The sequence below is a fragment of the Barbus barbus genome (genome assembly GCF_936440315.1).
Source record: "Barbus barbus genome assembly, chromosome: 7".
NCBI lineage: Eukaryota > Metazoa > Chordata > Actinopteri > Cypriniformes > Cyprinidae > Barbus > Barbus barbus.
In genome coordinates, this window is record NC_136735.1 from 27799900 (window position 1) to 27821197 (window position 21298).

Here is a 21298-nt window from a genome sequence, read left to right on the forward strand (position 1 = left end):
TCGAGTTGACAAACGTCAGCCTCGAAACCTTAATGACTTGGAGAGGATCTGCAAAGAGGACAAAATCCCTCCTGAGATGTGTGCAAACCTGGTGGCCAACTACAAGAAACATCTGACCTCTGTGATTGCTAACAAGGGTTTTGCCACCAAGTACAAAGTCATGTTTTGCAAAGGGGTCAAATACTTATTTGACTCATTAAAATGCAAATCAATTTATAATGTTTTTGAAATGCATTTTTCAGGATTTTCTTTTTTTTTTTTTTTGTTATTCTGTCATTTTAATCGCTCTACCAATTCGTTAAACAAGCATTTATTTAGGAAGGAAGCAAGTGACTTTATGAACAGTCATTGAATAATTTAGGAAAAACACACTACTATTGAAGCACTGTGTGTTGTTTGGTGTTGTAAGGGTTCTGCTCTGGTTTTGTGTGGTTTGTTAGAAATCATTCTAAATAATGGTTATTTTTATTATAAAAGTTGGAAAACGTTTTTGCTGTTTAACATTTTTCTGTTTTATGGAAAGACAAGCATGCATTTGAAATGGAAATCATTTGTAAGATTATAAATGTTTTTAAAGTATTTTGTTCAAATAAATGCAGCCTTGGTGAGCATAAGAAATGTCTTTCAAAAACATTAAACAGCTATTATTTAATTACTTTCATGCCATAACGGAGCTGTTAAAATCCATAGAAAATAAACCTTAACTTAGGATCCCTAAAGATGTTTGTTTCCCTTCTTGTTGCTGTCACAGTTGCTGACAAGAATAATGCATCTAAATTGCTATCAACACCGCATGCTCTAATCACAGATCAACACATGATCTCCCTTTAAAAATGTGAACTACTTCAAGTATAAAAAGAAAATAAATGCATGCAAGACAAACACCCATTTTAGAGAATAATTTATTGCCAGTATTAAAGCAGTTAAGCTAGTGGCAGTATTTAATAAAAATCATAAAACAAGACCATAGCATTGCTCACATACACGCAGACCCTGAAAAAGTCACATGTCTGTGAATAATCTCGCACTATAAATATATTGGGTCCCATTTTAATGGTCAAAAAATAAAGATGTTCCAAAGTCACAATTTACAAACAACAAATTAAAAAGAGAAAACACAACACATCACAAGAATATGCAGATGTCCTTTCAGAAATGAACGTGTTGTGACGATCACACATTCACAACCTTGACATTTTTTTATTATTATTATTGTTTTTTTAAGATTCTTTTTTGCTTTTTTCGTTGCTTGTGAATGAACATACAGTAAGGCTGATAATGACACATCATTTGAGTTGGTACACTACTTTTTCCTGTCTTTCTTTTTTGGAAAAAAAGCAAAACATATCTACAAAAACCTAGTAAAACCTTGAAATCAAAACTGTACATTAAAATTTACATTACAAATGAATGAGGATTTGTATATAAAAAAAAAATCAGTTTGCATGGTTATATCTAATACAGATATCACCTCGATGCTTGAAATGATGCTTTTCTCCCAATATCCATGACAATATATCAGTTATATTTTCTGTTTAAATTGTACATCTCAGCATGATCTTGTGCATGATGATCAACGTATTATTTAATGGCACAGCCAAGTCTAATGTTCTCCCCAATACTGTTAAATAATAAGAATATTAATAACAGCCCACAAGAGCTAGCGAAGAGAACTCATGTTTAAGCAAGTCTTTTCAAAACCTCTCTCTCGAGTGAGATACAGATGTATACAACATGTGCGTTTGGATGTTTGGCATTTACGTTAAGTGTAAGACTACGTTTGTGTACCGTGTATGTGGTGTGGTTATGGTTTGAACACACAGTCAAGTCTCCTGTAGCAGGGTTTCATTTAGGCACTTTTGATATTCTGGATCCAGTGTCAGACTTCAGTATGCTGCTGATGTTGAGAGTCCAGCAGCGGTATGACGAGCCTCTGAAACTGCGCTCCCTCCTCCTCTCCACCGCTCTCGTAATCGCTCATCATCACTTCTGACTCCTCGCAGCAGGCAGACATGTCAGAGCAGGACGCCGTGGACGTGTACAGCGACAGCGACATGTTATCGGCAGCAGGGGGATCGAAGTCACAGCCGTAGCCCAGCGGGAATCCTCCGCGCCGGTATCCTCCGGTGGAGGATGACGTGATGGTGCTGGTGGGGTTGGTCTGGGGTTCAGGGTCTGATGAGTAATGGTGGTGGGGAAGGAATTGGGTGAGGCTGTAGAGTTGGGGTAAGGGCGGGCGATGGCGTACTCCGGAGCCTCCGGGACTAGAGGGGGCGCTGTTTAACGCTCGCGTGGGGGGCTGCAATGTGTCGTAACGCTCTCCGTACTCCGGAACGGGCGGAGGAGGGGGCAAGTCATCGTGGGAAGGAAAGTCGTCGGGTGGGGGAGGGAAGTCGCTTTCGATGTCGTATCCGCCGGGATAGTAGTCCGTGTCCAGCAGGGCGGGGTCACTGTAAAGGGTGGGTGGGGCCTGCACTACCTCATACTGAGGAAACTCCTGGATTCCAGGAAGTTGAACGCTCGGCATCCAGTCAGATGTGTCCCAATGATAGCCTGTCAGACAAAAAATAATAATAAATATCATAGTGCCACAATACGAAAAAAAAAAATATTATGATTAGATTAGTTTACACACTGAAAAAAAGGCTGGGGTCAATTCAACTTCAGAGAGGTCAATTTTAGATTTGAAAATGGCATTCATAACCTATTTTAATTCATATCAAAGTAAAACGATGCTAGCCATCAATCCTTTCTTTTAACACTTCTGCCATGTTAAGTTAAACCATAAAGATGTTTTAATTTAGAATAATATGCACTTGTTTCTATATTAAACAGTAATAATTGCAATTTATTCTGTGAATAGAAGTTGAATTGACTTCAAACCACTCAGTTAATACCAGCCAAGTCAATTAAAACCAACAGCATGCAACGTCAGTATCACACAGTGCAGATCATTTAGCACAGCACAAATATTACTGGAGTGCATACAAATATATGCACCACACATGTACATTTAACTCTGAATATGTCTATTGTTTGTGGATTTACAAAACAACCTTGACAATATGACAGTTAGTCAATATTTTTTAAAGATCCATTTGTCCACATTATATTATTAGGGAGTGTTTTCTGGTTATTATGGAGACAATTTTTGGGAGACGACACCAAGTTAGACTGTAAACACTCACACATGAGCGCACACACAAACACTTTTTTATGATACGAAGCTGTGACAAAAATTGCACAAACCCCTTTCATTTCTAAATACCAAAAGTAAGCTGATTTGAAAAGGAGAGTTAATTTGACACTATTTTTGTCACAGTTTTTGTGGACATGCAGAGTTTTTTTTTTATAATGAAGGGCGTAACCAAGCCAAAATAAACCAAAAAAATCGAATCGAAAGGCTTCAGGCAAATTGTACAAAATAAAAAATAAATCACCTCTTGGGTTCTTGTGTTCATGAGCCGACAAAGACTCTTTAGATAAAAGGCAAACAGAATTGCAGAGAAAAGACAGGAAGAGAAAATGTCAAATACAATGAGATCGAAAAAACACTGTGGAAAAAAAGAGTGCACGACAAGGTGGATACAAATGTAGGAACCATGAAGGTATGAGACGATCTTCATGCCATTTGCTTGCACAGAAACATGGTGGGAAGGTGAAATCAGTCTTGGTAAGATTGCAATTTTCCACCTCAAATTATAGCTGAACAATCATGTGCCACTGAAATCAAATGAGGCACCCGATTGGATAATGAGGCCTTTGATCGAATATTTTAAAGATGTGATTAGTTATTTTTAATTTCTTTGTCTTTGTAGATGTCATTTAGGTGAAGAAAATGGCATTTTGGAGACCTAATAATCACCCAACAAACACTAAGGACATAGATAATCAGCATTGAAGCAGCAAAATACTACCTTCTTTCTCCACCGAGTCAACAACAGAGCTGACAAGGTGGATTACTGTCACTAGGGAGGCTTGTAAAAAGGGCAGATAAGAAAGAAATCTAACATTAATTTTTCAGCAGTAAACATGACAGGAAAGAAACACTGGAAGTCAAGATTGCAAGAGAGAGAGGAAACAGAAACGAAAACATTTCTCACGATGAGACATTGCATTCTGACATCTGACAAAACTGATGGATTTGAACTGATTGACTGACACTGTCAGAACAACAGATACTAACTGGATTTATGGGATTTTGGCTTCTGCCGAGGGTGTGATCTAAGGGATGGGTTAATGGCAGAGGGATTCGGTTGTGTCGGTAAGGCACACATCTGGGTTGAGCTCTGGTGAAGGACAGTGGGAGGGACGGCTGATGTTGTGTTCATGATTACACACATTAACAGAGTGATGAAAGGAAGGATCAGGAAAATTCTCAAAGATAAAAGAGAACAAAGACACTCTCTGGCCCCAAACCAAAACCAGCAGAAGGAGAAAAATGAAAGAAGCAGGGTTTACGTTTTAGAGGAATATACGGGTACATGGCCATAAGGAAATATGAATAATCCATTCAATATAATGCATTAGTGTTTATCAAAGACTCAGTGGGGGAGTTGTTAGGTCAAGTTCAGGGGTTGAAAAGGTCAAATGAGGGTCAAGAGTCAATGGTTAGATGACTGCAGTCCCTTTCACGTGACTCAAGTCCGGTCAAATCATCTAGCAGGTTCAGACATGATTGTTCAGCGGTGCTCATACATTCATTGATTGGAGCGCAACGACAGAATTTGAGATGAATTTTATGAGATGAAGTTATTGTCTTTTTTAATGGTTATATTGGTGATGCTCCAATAGGTTATACAAACTTGCTAGATAACCATCCTGCAGTGCTACTAACTAAAACTATAAATAGTTTTTTTGTAATTAAACAATAAGCTGAACTGAAATAAAAATATTTTTAAATCAAAAACCTACTGAAATAAGAACTAAAACTGAAGTGAAATAATGCCAAATAGGAATATGTAGATTAAATATGACAAAAGCATATCAAATTACTAAAAGATAAACTAACATTAAATGAAAATGAAAAACAAAGCTAATTCAAAATATTAATAAATAATATAAATATAAATAATACTAAAATAAAACATTCTGGCATCCTGACCCATCCCTAGTTTTAATACATTTCTCAACACAGATATCATTTGCTGCTTTGATCAGCCAATAAAAAGCTGAAACTTGTACTTGAAGTACTGTTACGAGTTAATAGTGCATGGATATGCTATAGCTTGACGGTTTGTTCTGTCATAAGTCATGTGAAAAGGCCTTCAGACACAGTAATCCGGTTCAACAGAAACGTTGTGTTGTGTGTGCTGGAGACCCATCATGTGTACTTTTCATACCCTGCTTTTACACTCGGAGCTGATGTCTTCAACCATCCACTGGCTTCATTAACAGACACAAAGAAAGGAAGGGGAAAAAAAGAAGAGAGAAGATCCAAAATATGAATTTCACACAGAGAACTAATAAAGATACTATATAGGTCATTCTCAGATGTTGCCTTGATATGATGAAAAACTTATGAAAAGTTGCTCTCGGCAATGGCAAAAGAAAACGACGAGGGGGCTTAGAGGGAAGACAAGCTTTCTTCTTTTTATGCATTGAGAATTTCGCAGGGCCTTTAGTGATCGCTTCCTTCCACCGTGGGCGAGTGTTCACTTACGAGCAGGCCTCTATTTAAAACCTTGCTCGGTGTCTGTGGTGAGATTTGATCCAAATGGGAGCTGAAGCCCCAGTGCAGCGATAAGGAAAAGAGAGAGAAACGACATAACACATGACCCAAAAACATATCACCCTTTACACTCGGTTACACCAGTAAAATAAAGACAGACAGGGTTAGCAGATTTTCCAAAGTATAGGGGTCTGTCAACTAAAAGAGCATGCAAGAGATTTAGATTATGTTTGGAATAGAATACTAGTGAAGTTTCTACACTATGTATGTACTGCGCAGTAGTATGTAGAATGTTGAATGAACAGAAATAATACCAGATACGGGTTTATTTATGAGATGATAACTAAACATCAATCAAGCTTGAGTAAGCTATGTCATAGTTTGCGGCACAGGACTGGTGGAAAAAGACAACTATCCTTGTAAGAATAAGGTTTTGACAAAAACAAACATTTTCATAAAATGGTAAGCTTCACATTTCAGTCAACTATTGTATATAGTTATATTAAATAAAAATAAATATCTTTTTCAATTAAAAGAGTTTGCAGGTGCGGCTAATGTAATGTTTTTTTTATATTTCTGCACACAATTTTTGTTTAGATTAATACACAGCATTTGTTGTATACTGTATGTATCAGTATAAAGTACACTAGGGGCCAACCGTCTTTTGGCGTTAAAATAGTACTGTCAGGTTTTACTAAAGACGCACAGTGAAGAATTAGCGCTGAAAAGACATAGACACAGTTATTTTTGATCCTGACCTTATTGAATATGCATTTGTAGGAGTTTCCCTTTCAGATGCAAAATTTATGAGAGGAGAGTATTAAAATTAATCATGCAACGTGTTTTACTAATGTTTGCGCTCGTCAAATTACTGGTATTTGCGCCATTATTTAACGCCCCAAAAAGCATGTCTTAAACTATTTTGCGCTTAAAATGGCTGCAATTTGTTGCTAGGAGGAGGCACAGCAGAGATGAGAGAGTGCGTGGTAGAAGGGATAGGATTTTTTCCCACACGTAATTTATTTGGAATGCAAGAAGAACACGAAAATATCGTTTGCCAAGCCATTTTTAATTTGCTTCAGGAAATAAAAGATGACTTGGAACCCTTAAGGAGTCACGCAATACCAGGTCTATCAAAACTTCTTGCAACTTCTAGCATTTGTTGGCCTCTGGTACTTTTCAAGTACTATGGCTTCTTTATTTCTTTATTCTTTATTTGCGAATGCTTTAATTTGCGCTGTTTAGTAAAACTGGCCCTAGGTGTTTCCATTCCAAACATAGCCTTTTTTGTCTGCTAAAGAAGCAGTATTCTTTTTCATTATATCATTTTCATTCACTATATTTTTTCATCTTGTTTACAGAGAAACATACAGTATAAATAACTTGAAATAAACTTGAATTAATTCATTCCGATATCTGAAAAAAAGAACACGTCACAGAAGTATTTCACTTATATTCTGCAGTTTAACTGGCTGGTTATGATCTATCAGTCATCTATAAGATGAGTAAAATTGAATACATTCTGTTCCATACATACCATTGTCGTCACATGACTCGGACTGGAAGGAGCTGAGAGAGTGGACCTCAGACATGCTACCTCTGGTGTTGTAAGGATGACAGGCACTGTCCTCTACTGGTTTCTTACTTAGACACGGATCTAAGTCCACTACTTTAGCTGTGAGGAGAAGGAAACAGTCACACAAACTTTCACTCACTTTTGGAGCCCATTAAATAGATTGTCTTACAAGTCACAAGCATGACATTTGGATTCCAGCAGGGTTTCTGTACATACCATCGTATTCGTAATCCCAGCTGGGCTTCTGTATGGAGTCACTGTCAGACACGGAGTTGGAGGGTGGGGGAGGAGGCAGGTTAGGTGCTACACTACAGACAGCCACTGTCTTCCTGTGCCCGTGCACTGAATCAGGGTTGAATGTGCTGAATTCTGGGTGCTCCGGTATGGCTGAGCCCTCAAACGAGTTGCGGTCCAGATTGTTGCGGGAGTCGCTTGGAATGCTGGGAGTGTAGGAGATGGGCCGTACAGGGACCTGCGGCGGGATGTCAGAGTAGATGTTCTTGTTGAGTTTGCAGTCAAAGTACGGCCGATGGAGGAAGGCATGCGAGGCTCCAGTGCCTACGCCAAGCTTGTCGTCATCGTCAGATTTGGACTTTGAGCGCCGACAAATGCGCTTGCGAACCACGACGAAGAGTAGGACGAGAAGGAAGATGCTGGCAACGAAGACGACGATTCCGATAACTTCTTCCAGGCCGATGTTCCAAGAGTTGGAGACAAATTCGTTGCGGATTTCGGAACGGAGTTCACAATGCCGCCCACTGTAGCCCGCAGTGCAGTTACAGTTGAAGGAGCCGTATGTGTTCTGGCAGTGACCACCATTTCCACAAGGGTTATTTAGACACTCATCTACATCACTGAGGCACCTAAACATACATACATGCATGTACTGTAAATACACACCTGCATATTCAGTCTACACTTTCAAAAGTTTGAAATAAGAATCATGTAATGTTTCTGAAAGACGTCTCTAATGCTTGCCAAGGCTTTATTTGATCAAAAATACAGTAAAAATGGGAATATTATGAAGTATTATAACATTTTAAATAACTGTTTTGTATTTGAATATATTTTAAAATGTAATTTATGCCTGTAATGCCAAAGCTGAATTTTTAGCAGCCATTATCCCATGAAAGTTGGCAAATCACTCTAATATGCTAATACTAATAAGATTGTTTTGTGGAAACCATGATACTTTTTTTCAGGATTCTTCAATGAATAGAAAGTTCAATAGAACAGCATTTACTTAAAATGGAAATCTGTCACTTAATCAATTTAATGCATCCTTGCTGAATAGAAAGTATTCATTTCTTTCATTTAAAAAGTCTCACCTGTGTATCATCTCAAGAGAAGTAGCATCTCATAAAGAAGCTTTTCATTATACCCATTTAATATATTTTTTACTTATTCAATCAAGTCTCACAGGTTCATTAGATTAAAAGATGTACCTGTCTCCTTGGAAACCCAGCTCACACTCACACACAGGACCATCCAGGCTATCAATGCACTTGCCGCTGTTCTTACACGGGTTGTCTGTGCAGTATGGACCCAGCTGACACCTGGTAGAAAATTACAAAGAGCCAAAATGTCATTCAGAAACTTCACACATGCACAACTTTAGATAAACTTTAAATAGGAAGAACTGTGTTTGGATAGTTTTTAATTGCATTAGAAATTTCTCAAAGAGTAAATTGATTCTGTCTTACTGAATTAAATCTGATTATCAATCACATCACCTCCCAAAGCTTCTGATTAAATTTCCAATTTAACAGGAATTACTGAGAATGCCTCATGGATTTCTGAAGTATTTTTCTTTAGTTTGAGTCACACCGTACATATTAATGAAGTTTAATTTATGAAAATATTGACAGAGCTTACTTTTATTTGCCTACACATGGAGTATACATAATATCATTAAAATGGAAAAAGAACTAATTTAATGAAATATCAAACTTTAAAAATAATTAGACAAAGAGGATGTAATGCTGTGAGGTCAAAGACTGCTATGAGGACACATTTTAATTTTAATTAAAAGTATTAGGAACAAATCAGAGATTTAAAATTTAAAATGAAAAGTAGACATTTATAACTGTCATATAATGGAGATTATTGAATATTTCTGTATTCAGACAGTGTACAGTTGTCCCAAAAATACCTGGGCACTTAAGCCACTCTTAAAAATGTATGATTGTCATTGCACAAACTATCAAAGTTGTTATTTTTTAAACAAAGATAGCACATGTTCAGAATGAACAGAATGATCATGTTCAAGTTGTCAAATAAGATGAAATATTAATGTTCAAAGTACCTGAAAACCTTTTTTAAAATCAGAAAAGATTTCTGGTCAAACTTGAAGCATGTCTATAGATAATGCAATGAATTTGCACCTACATATGCTAAAAACGACCGAGACTTCACATCATTTGATTGCAAGTACAATGAACGTATTGCTCAGTTTCAGAATAATTTCTGTGGTCACAAGTGCATGTGTGCTCACCGTTGGCCTGAGTATTGTCCTCTGCACTGGCAGTAGAAATCTCCTCCTCGTGGGATACATGTGCCTCCATAGAGGCAGGGATTAGAGGCACAGGGGCTGATAGTGACTTCACAGTGAGTGCCCATGAATGCAGCGGTGCACTTACAGAAATACCCTACAACACACAAAAGAACACAGCATAATAATCCTATATCTGACTGAACTATAATGACTCCAATCAAAAACAAACCAATAATGGCCACACATACCTCCGTTAGGCAGTGATGAACATGTGCCTCCATTGGTACAGGGGTTACTGGAGCAGCCCTGGAGTGGAGGAGCCAAGCTGCATCCGGGAGCCGCTTCGAACAGCTCCTCCAGGACTGAGTGAACTCCCCGAACCTGAGATAACGGCAGCTCCCTCCCATTAAACACGATCCCCTCGAAACAACCCCGCAGCCCATTTACCACAAGTCTTCCTGAGCCAGATGTTGGCCGTGCATGACCCCCGAAGTACATGCTGGTGTCCAGGTTGAGGGTGCGGAGAGTTCCTGGAGCTTTGCCAGATGCGGCGTGGACCTGATCTAGAACCAGTCTAGCGTAGTTGCCATCTACCTCAAGAGAGACAGTGTGCCACTGTCCGTCACTGACCTGGGTACTGTGCACGGACACCACACCAGGCCCACTGCCGCAGTCAAACTTGTACTGCAGATGGCCGTTCACAATCTGAAACACACACAGATAGTTTTGTCTTTCACGCTGCCCCTATATAAAAAATGGCAAACGTGGGGTCAATTCAAATATTTAGTATCTCAAATACACATTTAGCCAATTGACAGACAAAATATTTTAAATGATAATTTATACAGTATTATTACATTTATTACAAATGAACTGATAAATAATTCTCAGAATATTTTATATTTATATTTATAAATATATTGAAGCAAAATAAAATATCAGCTCACACAAACCTGTCCATTAAGTGGTATGTTGTATGCATAAATATATAGTCTCTCCAAACCTATTAAGTCACCTAAATAGACAACCAAGGTGAACACATGCAATGTTTTTGGGCATGCTATTATTTGCACATTTTGGGCATCACAGGCATATTCAGTGTCAGCACCATTTTTGGACAGAAAACAAGCTTATGACGGCCAAAAATGTGTGCCTATAAAAATTAATGTCTAAGTAGGCAGTTTTAAGTTATTTTTAAACAGCCAAAAAGATGACTCTGTGAAGTACTTCAGCTGTGATATTAAAGTATTCTGGCAATAGCAGATTGATTAAACAGATGAATTGAGGAATGATGCTTCAGGGATAAGCAGAAACAGATTATTATAATGTAAGAGCAGGGAGATGACACTGCTTGCATTTCAGACCCAGACTCCTTTGCTCTTTCTGTCAGCTGTGTGGTTTTCCCTCACCAAAGTGGAATGCATGAGAAAGAGCTCCCCTCTCTTCTCCCAGCTCCAGAATAACTCTCATTCTGTTTTCTCTTCTTTTTTTGGAAGGATTGAGGTGGTTAAGAGTACACACTCACCTCCAGTATGCTGTAGTCTGTGCCTTTGGCGTACATTACAGTAGCGTGGGTGGAGAATGTTCTGATTCTGAGGGACAGCTTCATTTCTTCCTTATTCTCGTTCTCCATCAGCCTGTATCGTGCATATCCATTTCCGCTGAATGTTAATGACTGACGCTCTAAAACACAGAGCAAACCAAAACAAATTATAAGTGATATTATCATAATGCCCACACCAACACTACATTTCTAATCCAGCAAAACTAACGTCCATTTCATGAACAAAACATTAGTGCTTGCAATGCTGTAAAAAACACAAACCAATCAGAATTCAGTATGCAATGATATCATAAGTTCAATTTAAACAGTTAACACTTTAAAAGTATATAAATTATACAAAAGAAAAAAAAACCCACTTATCTCCATGCAAGGCTTGGTCCCTTTATTTAATATACATCTATTATTTTGTACTATAAAAACAGCAGGGCAAGTTTAACTCAAGCAATACGGATACTTTAAGCAAGTAGCACTAATAAAAGAATGGGACCTTAATATGGTGCTTTAGTGTGAGTTGCACTAATATGTGTGTTCATACCTGAGCACTCTTCCTGTTTTCCCTCAGGACAGATGCATTTGAATTTGGTGTGCGTGGGGTCTTCTACACACTCCATGCCGTCAGGACAGGGGCTTCCTTCACAGAGTTTGCTCAGGACAGGACACTCAGCACCTATCACACATAAAATGTTCATCATCACTCTAGACTGGAAGTGAAATACATCTTTGAAATATTTGGTGTCTGTATATTCGTGTTACCTTCACAGAGACATTTGGAAGTACGCATGTGACGTGGCGTAACAAAACTAATCCTAGCCGTGCTGTAGGCCGACACTGCTCCCGTCTCCAAGGAAACAGTTTCTTGGCAGTAACTAAGAGGACAGTCCAAACCAGCACAAAGTTTCTTCATAACTCGTACAATACGGACTCCAGTCATCTCTTCGATTACCCCAACTGAGGCATTCAGCTTCCTGTACACAACCTCCTGGGGCTGGAATGGACTTCCTGACCTTTCTAGAGCTAAAAGTACTTCCAGGTCACCAGAGGCATCAGCAGCTGGTTGCAAGCTGACTAACTGCACATCTCCGCGTCTGACACCGGCGATGTTCCGTAATGCCCGCAAAAAGTTACGCCAATAATCTCCAATAAACTCCTCCGGTGCTATTGCAGAGAATCGCACAGCGATGGAGTTATCGAGCGCTTGTGCTGTTGCCTGCCGAACGTGAATATTGACTCGGGCAGCTGCAGTAAAACGACCATCTGTTACTGTAATGTTAAGGACGTATTGACCAGCATCTAGATTCCCACGGGCTACAAGTTTCCCATCAGCAGGAGAGACAGAGAAGAGGCCAGTGTTTTCAGAGGTGGAGGAACTATCGGGTGCAAGGCTGTAGTTTAGAGTGTCGTAAACATCCTGATCGGTGGCGTGGATTTTACCCAGGACCCCACCTGAATATTCATCTGTTGCTGTGGTGATAAAGATGTCCAGGGGAAGAATGACAGGAGGGTAGATGCTCTCCTCGATCAAACGTACACTCACAAATGCTGTGGAGACCAATGGTGGCCGACCGCTGTCTGTTACCTAGGGCAAAAGAACCAAGAGATTTAGGATTCAGAATTGCAACCATTAGAAATCATTAGTTGCAAACTTGGGTGTCAAGGTTTAATATTTGGGTGTCAAATCACTTACACTAATTTTAAATGTAACAGCGATATAATAATGATGTTTGCTTTAGCATGCACTAGTAAGTATTTACATAAGTAAGAACTCATAAAGGAGTCTAATTTCAAAACAGTTAATTGTTTTCATACCTCCTATGATATATTTCACTTTACAGCACAGAACAGCAAGCATCATAAATGTTGTTAACTAAAACAATTGATTATTAGTCTTCTAACATATGGTGCCAAAATATCAAGTCAGCTGTTTGAAGTGTAATTGAGTATTAAGGGCAGAACGATTTTGGAACTTATTATCAGCCTCTACATGCAAAATGCGCAGTCACAGTCAGTAGAGGGAGCACTCGAGCCTGGATTTACTCTTGAAACAATGGACAGCTGCACAAGTTTGAGCCTGGCTCATGTTATTTATTTCTGTTCTGTCCTCTTGTACCTATATCTTTGCCTCACATTTCACAATCCTTATTAATTTCACAATTTTACAAAACGGGTGCAATTTGTAGCCCTAATAAAACAATGAAAAAGTAAAAAGAAAAAACAATGTATACATATAAATTTGTTGACAATGCATTAATTCAAAGACTAGAGGTTGTGTCTTATGTAGTACATCAACGCTGTTACCATAATAAATGTTTCAAAAATCAAAAATATACATAACAGCATCTGTCCTTTGAAAAAGTCTTAAAAAGTTAGATTCTGATTTTTATACATACACATGTCGGTACGGTTAACCCAAGAAGCAGCATATATTAATTTAATTTAAGTGATGAGATGGCACAATGCCATTTATTAAGACTTAAAGACATCTTTTGCTTAAGATCTTTAACTAATTTAAATTTCCTGTCAAAATTGAAAAGTGGCCCATTGCATAGAATGACCTCCTTCTGAACAAAGGAAACAGAACACCTAAAAGAAGAGGAGACTGGGAATAAGACAGCTGTAATGATTTTCTTTACAGGTCCTCTCCTCTGCTCAGGTTTTCATGGCTGCTCCCTCATCATACTCCACTGACCATGCCTGGCCTGTGTGGGGAGTACTGAACAAGCACTGCTTCACCTCAGCTCTACTATTCATCTATCCATTCAGACCTCCAGTGAAAACTGAACAAGACCCCTACAGCTTCAGTGAGAGTTGGAGAATCAGAGGGAGAGATTGAGGTCTCACCTGGGCCTGCAGGAGGTAGAACTCTTGGGTCTGGCGGCTCAGAGTCGTCGCAGAGACCAGCACGCCCTGAGAAGTGATTTGGAAGGCATCGCCCTCGTTCCCACTGATGATAGAAAATATGAAAGGAGGTCCATTGTGGGAAGCATCACGGTCAGACACGGTCAGCTGGAGAACACTGGTACCGACTGGCTGGTTTTCCTATACAACATATGTAGAACGTGTTAAAGGTTTCATAATTTAGACCTACAACATTCACACTTTTTTAAACCTCTTAAGGAAAATTTGGTATGTAACAATTTTTACAGCTCACATTGAGAAGCTATGATTATATTTAATATGAGCCAGCAAGAGCAGACATATCTGGTGACTAATAATTATTTTTCCTTAGAGCAATGTTTCAAAAGGCAAATGGGTACAGTATTCGAAATGCATTTAACAAGCAGGCATTGGAGAGAGATTATTGACAGTAAAAATCACTGTATCGAATAGGAATCAGACCTGTATAATGATGCTGTAGTTTGCCTGAGAGAAGAGAGGTGGGTTATCGTTTATGTCTGAGACATCTATGTTGACTGTAGTGCTGCTGGAACGAGCCGGGCTTCCATTGTCAGAGGCCAACACAGTCAGAGTGTAACCTGAAGTCTAAAAAATAAACAAAACAAAATGTCATCATTAGGTTTCAGGAACAGACTGCCAATGTACCTGCTACTGAGACACCTGAGTGTTCTGTACCTTCTCTCTGTCGAGCTGGCGGGAAACCTTGACCTCTCCTCTGATGGGGTCGATGGTGAAAGGACTGCCTTGATTGCCATCAATGATGGAGAAGCGCACCTGATTACTGGATGGACCATCTGCATCATCAGCCATGACCTTCACACACAGAGAAACACACACCTGCTTAAGATAAACATTACCACGGACTCAGGTATGCCTTTCGCCCTTCTTGCCTCATGAGTCAGTAACTATTGGCTGAGACTCTCAAGGGAAATCAGAAGGCATGCAAGTGAAACAGAGCTGGGCGTCAAAGCCTCACTTTCGCACTGACAATTTATATTCAGCATGATAAGGCATGAACATCTCTAATAAATGACCAGAGTGAGAGCGAGATAGAAGACGGCAGATTAAAGATTGGTGTGGGTCGCCGAGCTTTACTTTGACATTGGGCTGTGTTTGTTTAGTGTGCGTGTTCTTTGCTCTGTGTTGATTTTAGGAGATGATGTAACACAGAGACCTGAGCAGGGCACAGTAAAATCAGAAGTGCTTCAGAAAGAGAAGCCGGATGACTCACAGTGATCACGGTCTTTCCCAGTTCTGCGTCTTCGCTGATCACAGCAGAGTAAATATCTTGGTTGAAGATGGGGCTGTTGTCGTTTACATCAGTCAGGTTAATGTTCACTGTGGACATGTCGCTGAGCGGTGGCGTTCCTCCATCTGTAGCCTCCACTGTTAGATAAAACTCATGTGCCGTTTCGTAGTCCAAAGTCTCAATCACGAAGACACCGCCTGGGAAGAAAAGGACAATGAGAAGTCAAGGTACATGAAAATATCTAAATAATAAAGGATTTATTTTCCATATAATTAAGTAAATTATTCAAGTAAAGAATGAATAAAATGACCAAATAAACAAGTAAATGAATAAATAACTAAATGAATAAAATGAATGAAAAAACAACAACCAACAAACAAAAACTGTTTCTAATATGTAATAGAAAACAACTGAAATAAGGACGATAAGGAAAGTGGTAGAAGAAGAAACTTTGTGAACTTTGTGTCCTTAAGTCAGGATTCAAACTCGGGACGCCCATAGCGCAACAGTGCTGTATGTCAACGCACTGTTGGCGCTGACAAATATTCAGTATTTAAAAAAAAAAATTCATATAGAATTAAAAAATTCCAAGTGACTGTGCTTCACAATTTCATCTAAAAGTAGGTTCCACATCTTAGGTGCATATGTAGAAATAGCCCTATCACCTATGGAAGGTGAAAACGTGTTTGATGGACAACCAAAAGAACATGCTGAGAAGAGTGAAGATTATTGTTTGGGGTATACATTGTTATAAAATGAGACAAATAATCTGGAGCCAGGCCATAAAGTGCCATATATGTATGCATAAGAACTTTAAAGTTGACTCAAAATTTAACTGAGAAGCAGTGCTGCAGAGATCTCAACAGGTTCATCAAAGCTGCTGTGTTTACCTGTATGGGGGTCGACACGGAACGCTCCTCTCTCGTTTCCGTTGATAATGGAGTATGTAATCTCAGCGCCTGCTTCTGTGTCTCGGCTGGCTGCGTGCACCCGCAACACCTGGGTGCCCACTGGAATGTCTTCTGCGATGGTGGCAGTGTACTCGCGCCGCTCAAACACTGGAGGGTTGTCGTTGATGTCCAAGATGGAAACACTGACAGTGGTGAGGGAGGAGAGACGACGCGGGCTCCCACGGTCGGTGACACGAGCACGAAGGGTGTAGAGCGACTGAAGCTCACGGTCCAGAGGACGATCCAGATGCAGGACACCTGTCTCCTCATTGATGGAGAACACACCATCAGCAGAGTCCAGCAGTGAATACAGGACCTCTGCGTTAGAACCTAAACACACACACAAAGCACAATGAGATTAATATTGATATTTAACCCCAAACAAATATAGTGTGACACTGGTTCTATCAGTAATGTTTGTCCATTATTCCTTCATTTAACGCACAACTGAAACTCTGAATTTTGACCTGCTGTTGTCATATTTCTTACAAAGAAAGGACAACCAATTCATAAAGATGCCAACAAATCAATACATTTTGCAGATTAAGAAGCTGGCAAAGCCTCCAGCAGTTATAATCATTTGCAAGAACCTATAGTGTTTCTGTGTCTTTGTCTCATTTGCTTTACTATAATGACTTATAAATTCATCCTACAAAAGATTCAGTTGTAAAACCTCTGGTCCTGAGTTGCATATTAAGTGTGAGTGAATGCCACTTATTATATTGGGGAAAGCACATACACAAACAAACAAGACGAAGATAGAGTACACTAATCCCTCTAATGCATTTTTGAGTAAGCCTCATTTGTGGCTTGCTAGTACAATCCTATCTATCAAGACACATTCTCTCATTATAGCCAGTTAACACAATCTCTTGTGTTCGACAAAGTTTCAGTCAGACCAAATTACTGCAATACAGCGGCTTTATGACAGTTCAGTATGCATGCAAGTCTATTGATCACTTGACAAACACCTTCTTATGATCATTTCAAGTCTATGATGCAGCTAGCTAGTTGTAGGCTAGTCCCATAGACCTCCACTGTAAGTGCACATCATATGAGCAGTCAATAGAGTTTAATTAGTATTTTACTACTTTAGGGGCTTTAAAAACGTAGCCAGTGATCTTAAGGTTGTGTGAGGTAAGAATAAGAGATTGGTTGTGTTTTGGCTAGACTTAAGTGAAATAGGAATGCACACAGAGCACAAAATGTATCTGTTTGAGGATATGGAGTACAGAACAAAGGAAGATAAGAGAGGAATCCATGCAAATGAAAATCAGAGTGGAAAGCACTAACACAACAGATGAACATTGACAGGCCATACTATTGTAAAATTGGAGAATATTTAGGGAAACACACTTATATACAAACACAATTTCTATTTTGATATATTTTAAAATAAATATATCATTGATCTGGATATTGAAGATCTTACCTGTGTCCAGGTCTGAGGCATACAGGCGAGCCACAGGTGTGTTTATCTCTGTGTTTTCGAACACAGTGAAGGTGTAGGGGTCAGCGGTGAACTGTGGAGCGTTGTCATTGACATCTTCGACTGTGATTTCAACTTCTGCTTCACAAAAGCGTCCACCTCCATCCAGAGCACGCACCTTCATCTTGTGCGTTTCCTCTTCTTCACGGTCCAGAGGGAGCAGTGTTTTTAATTCCCCTGATAAAACAAAAACACACTTTACACTGTGTCCTAACAAGAATGTCACTAGAGATAACAGATATTCCATGTAAATAATGAGTTTCTGTTCTAACCAGCTGCGACCACGGTGTCGTGCTGAGTTGGCCTACTCATTATGTAATGCCACTGGTATAAAATTGGTCCTAACTGTGTCAGAGTGTTTTGCATTTAAAGGTAAAATCTTTTAAACTTTTGGTCACACAACACAATGTCACCATCAAAAAACTTTTTTGGGTCTTTGCAACCATTTTCATCAAACAGTGTTGTTCAAAACCCATAAGACTTTCGTTCATCTTTGAAATGCAAATTAAGATATTTTTAATGAAACCCAAGAGATTTCAGATTTTATTTAGGATTTACCATATTTAATGTGAACTATGTATGTGCATCGATCAGTGTTTTCATTTAACTAAAATCCTTTTAGTTAAGTTTTGGTTGCATGGACTTTAAATAGAGGGACAGAAGTCTCTCAGGTTCCATTAGAAATATCTGTAAAAACTGGCTTGGAAAAATTGGCAGATTTTTCATTTTTGGGTGAACTAACCCATTAATTCATTTGCAATTTCTGTGAATTTATGTAAACTATAGTTTGAAGGATTCCTGATGCTGCTTCCGCACACACAAACAGTTCATTGCTCTCTCATTCTTCATATCTGCAAAGCTTCTTTATGTATATTTATTATAGTTGTCGCATTCTAAAAACCCCAAAATTCATTCCCCATCAATCACTTTAAACATCAGCTGGCACTGCACTAATGAACAAGACACAATCCAATTCCACTTTAAACTATCTCATCTGTCAAGTCAAGTCAAGAGGACACTCTAACCCCCCCCCAAAAAAAAAAAAGAAAAGCAGTGAGAGAAGGAGACAGTCGTCTCTTTTATGAAGAAATGATCTGACCTAATAATTTCAGCAAGCGTAAGCTACGTTTCATTGGTTTCATTCACTGATTTAAAACGGCCCTTTTGTGTGCCAGCTGTTTGGTGTCGACCTTTTAGCTGGAGCACATCTCAAGGAGGAATGAATGCAGGGTGTCCAAAAGTTCCCCCTCGAGGGAAGCTAAAACCATCCTTGCGCTGAGCGGGTTTAAGAAATAGAAAAGATTAAAGAGGAGAGGGATGGTGAGAAATGAGAGAAATAGCAAGGGAGAATAAAGTGCAGTCGGCATGTGGGCTGCTCGGAGAGAGTGAGCTGAGAAAAGAAGCAAAGGGAAAGTCACTCTCGGAAAAGCAGCTGCCAGCTTTCAGGTGTCTGGTTGGCTCGCACGAGAGCACACTTGGCATTGCTAACTTGCAATAATGCTACTCTTCTTTTCCACGATGGAACAAAGGGGAAAAAAAGTGAAGCAAAGAAATTCTCTGTGCACACTAAACCCACACAGAAGAACAGTAGCACTCCTTCAGTTTGCGAGCCAGCATTCCCTGCCTTCACACTTGGTGTTATCAAAGAGCCAGTGAGTAGCGCCTTTACAATAGCTTTTGTGTTGTAGCAGTCTGACGCTGTCACAAACCCACTGTTGATTTCTGCTCTTTCTGCCTGGAACTGTTTAATTCACACAGTTGAGAGACAGCTGATTTCAGTTAACCCCTCAGAGGATGCCAATGCTCAGACAACATACAGAATTACCAAATTTTGCCATAAGTTAAATATATTAAGGTTCTGCAATATATAAATATATTGTGGAAACTTAAATTCCTGTAGAGCTGCTTTGCAACGATTTGTATCGTAAAAAGCGTTATACAAAAAAAAAGTAAAGAGTTAATAGCTGAAGTGGGGCAACACTTGAAATGCTTTGTTAAAATATTTAATGTTAATATGTTTGTGTGAATAAAAAAAAAGAAGAGAAGAACAATACTGGGAACAGAATTCCACGGTATTCACTGTAAAACAGTAATAAAGGCCCAAGGATGTATACCCTTCCCAGGAATTGTACAAGTAATTAAATTAGAAATCATTATGGTTTTAAATGGCATGTGTGTTTGACTGCAGGCTAAAGTAAATGATGTTGAAAATGTTCTGTGTGTATGAAGCATATATCTGTATGGCTGTTGAGACAATGGTCTTAGACTGTTCAGAATGTTGGGCTCTGTAAGAATTTTTATGTTTTAGAAAGAATGATCATCAAGGTTGCATTTATTTAATAAAAAAAAAAATTAGAAAAACAGTAATATTAATGTAAATAAAGCGCCATATTTTAAACATTAAAATAACGATTTTCAATTTTAATTTAAATATAATGGCAAAGCTGAATTTTTCAGTAGCTAATACTGAGAAAAATGTCTTATTATCAGTGTAGACACTATTAATATTTTGTGGAAACAGTGATACATTTTCTTTCAGGATTTTTTAATGAATATAAAATTCAAAAGAACAGGATTTATTTGAAATAGAAAGCAAATTATGCATGTTGTTACTTTCACTTTTGATCAATTTAATGCTTTCGTGCTGAACAACATAAAATAAATCTTACTGACTGCAAACTGTTCAACATTTGTGTGTGTGTGTGTGTGTGTGTACATTAGCGCTGTCAAACGATTAATCGCATCCAAAATAAAAGTTTTTGTTTACACAATATATATGTGTGTGTACTGTGTATATTTAGTATGTATATATATAAATGCACACACATGCATGTAAATATTTAAGAAAAATAAATTATATTTATATTTTAAATAAATGTATATATAATATAAATTATATGAATATAAATACATACATGTAAATATTTTTGAAATATATATTCTATGTGTGTAATAATAAATGTACACAGTACAGTACACACACATATATTATATAAATAAAAACTTTTATTTTGGATGTGATTAATCGTTTGACAGCACTAGTGTATATGTATAATATTCTATATACTAATACTAAATATATAGCTATACAAATACTAAATGCTAATGTGTACCTGTCTCAGAGTCGATGCTAAAGTGCTCTGATCCGGCCCCAAGCAGCTCGTAGGAGATCTGTGCATTGGAACGGATGTCAGCATCTGTGGCAGAGACTTGCAGGATAAGCCTACCGGCTGGGGAATCCTCTGGGACACTTTCCATATAGAATGACTGCAAAGAACAGAAAGGGAGGCATGTGAAAAGCAGAAGTGACTTCACAAATGGGATGAAAGTGCCAAAAAGAAGAGAGAAATGAAAGTAAAGAGAAAGAGTTTCTTCAAATTAAAAAGAGTGCTAAAAGGTTTTCACGGCAG

At 38.5% G+C, this 21298-nt stretch overlaps 1 protein-coding gene across 2 annotated transcripts in view; it reads right to left on the reverse strand.

The window, feature by feature from the left end:
- Positions 1–884: 884 nt before the first annotated feature.
- Positions 885–21298, reverse strand: part of LOC306873023 (protocadherin Fat 1-like) — an 85263-nt gene continuing 64849 nt past the window's right edge. Inside the window, exons 12-28 of one of the 2 annotated variants that reach the window (XM_079422014.1) lie at positions 21002–21155; positions 17832–18065; positions 16340–16729; positions 15432–15646; positions 14876–15013; positions 14642–14785; positions 14144–14341; positions 12059–12881; positions 11841–11972; positions 11267–11424; positions 9990–10446; positions 9742–9895; positions 8693–8803; positions 7464–8110; positions 7209–7346; positions 3441–3476; positions 891–2553 (exon numbers count right to left, since the gene is read on the reverse strand). In XM_079422014.1, the coding sequence (XP_079278140.1) occupies positions 1880–2553; positions 3441–3476; positions 7209–7346; positions 7464–8110; positions 8693–8803; positions 9742–9895; positions 9990–10446; positions 11267–11424; positions 11841–11972; positions 12059–12881; positions 14144–14341; positions 14642–14785; positions 14876–15013; positions 15432–15646; positions 16340–16729; positions 17832–18065; positions 21002–21155 (4803 nt within the window). In that variant the 3' untranslated portion in view covers positions 891–1879. Of the gene's footprint in view, positions 2554–3440; positions 3477–7208; positions 7347–7463; positions 8111–8692; positions 8804–9741; positions 9896–9989; positions 10447–11266; positions 11425–11840; positions 11973–12058; positions 12882–14143; positions 14342–14641; positions 14786–14875; positions 15014–15431; positions 15647–16339; positions 16730–17831; positions 18066–21001; positions 21156–21298 lie in introns of both variants that reach the window. The other variant, XM_079422015.1, reaches the window with a different exon arrangement.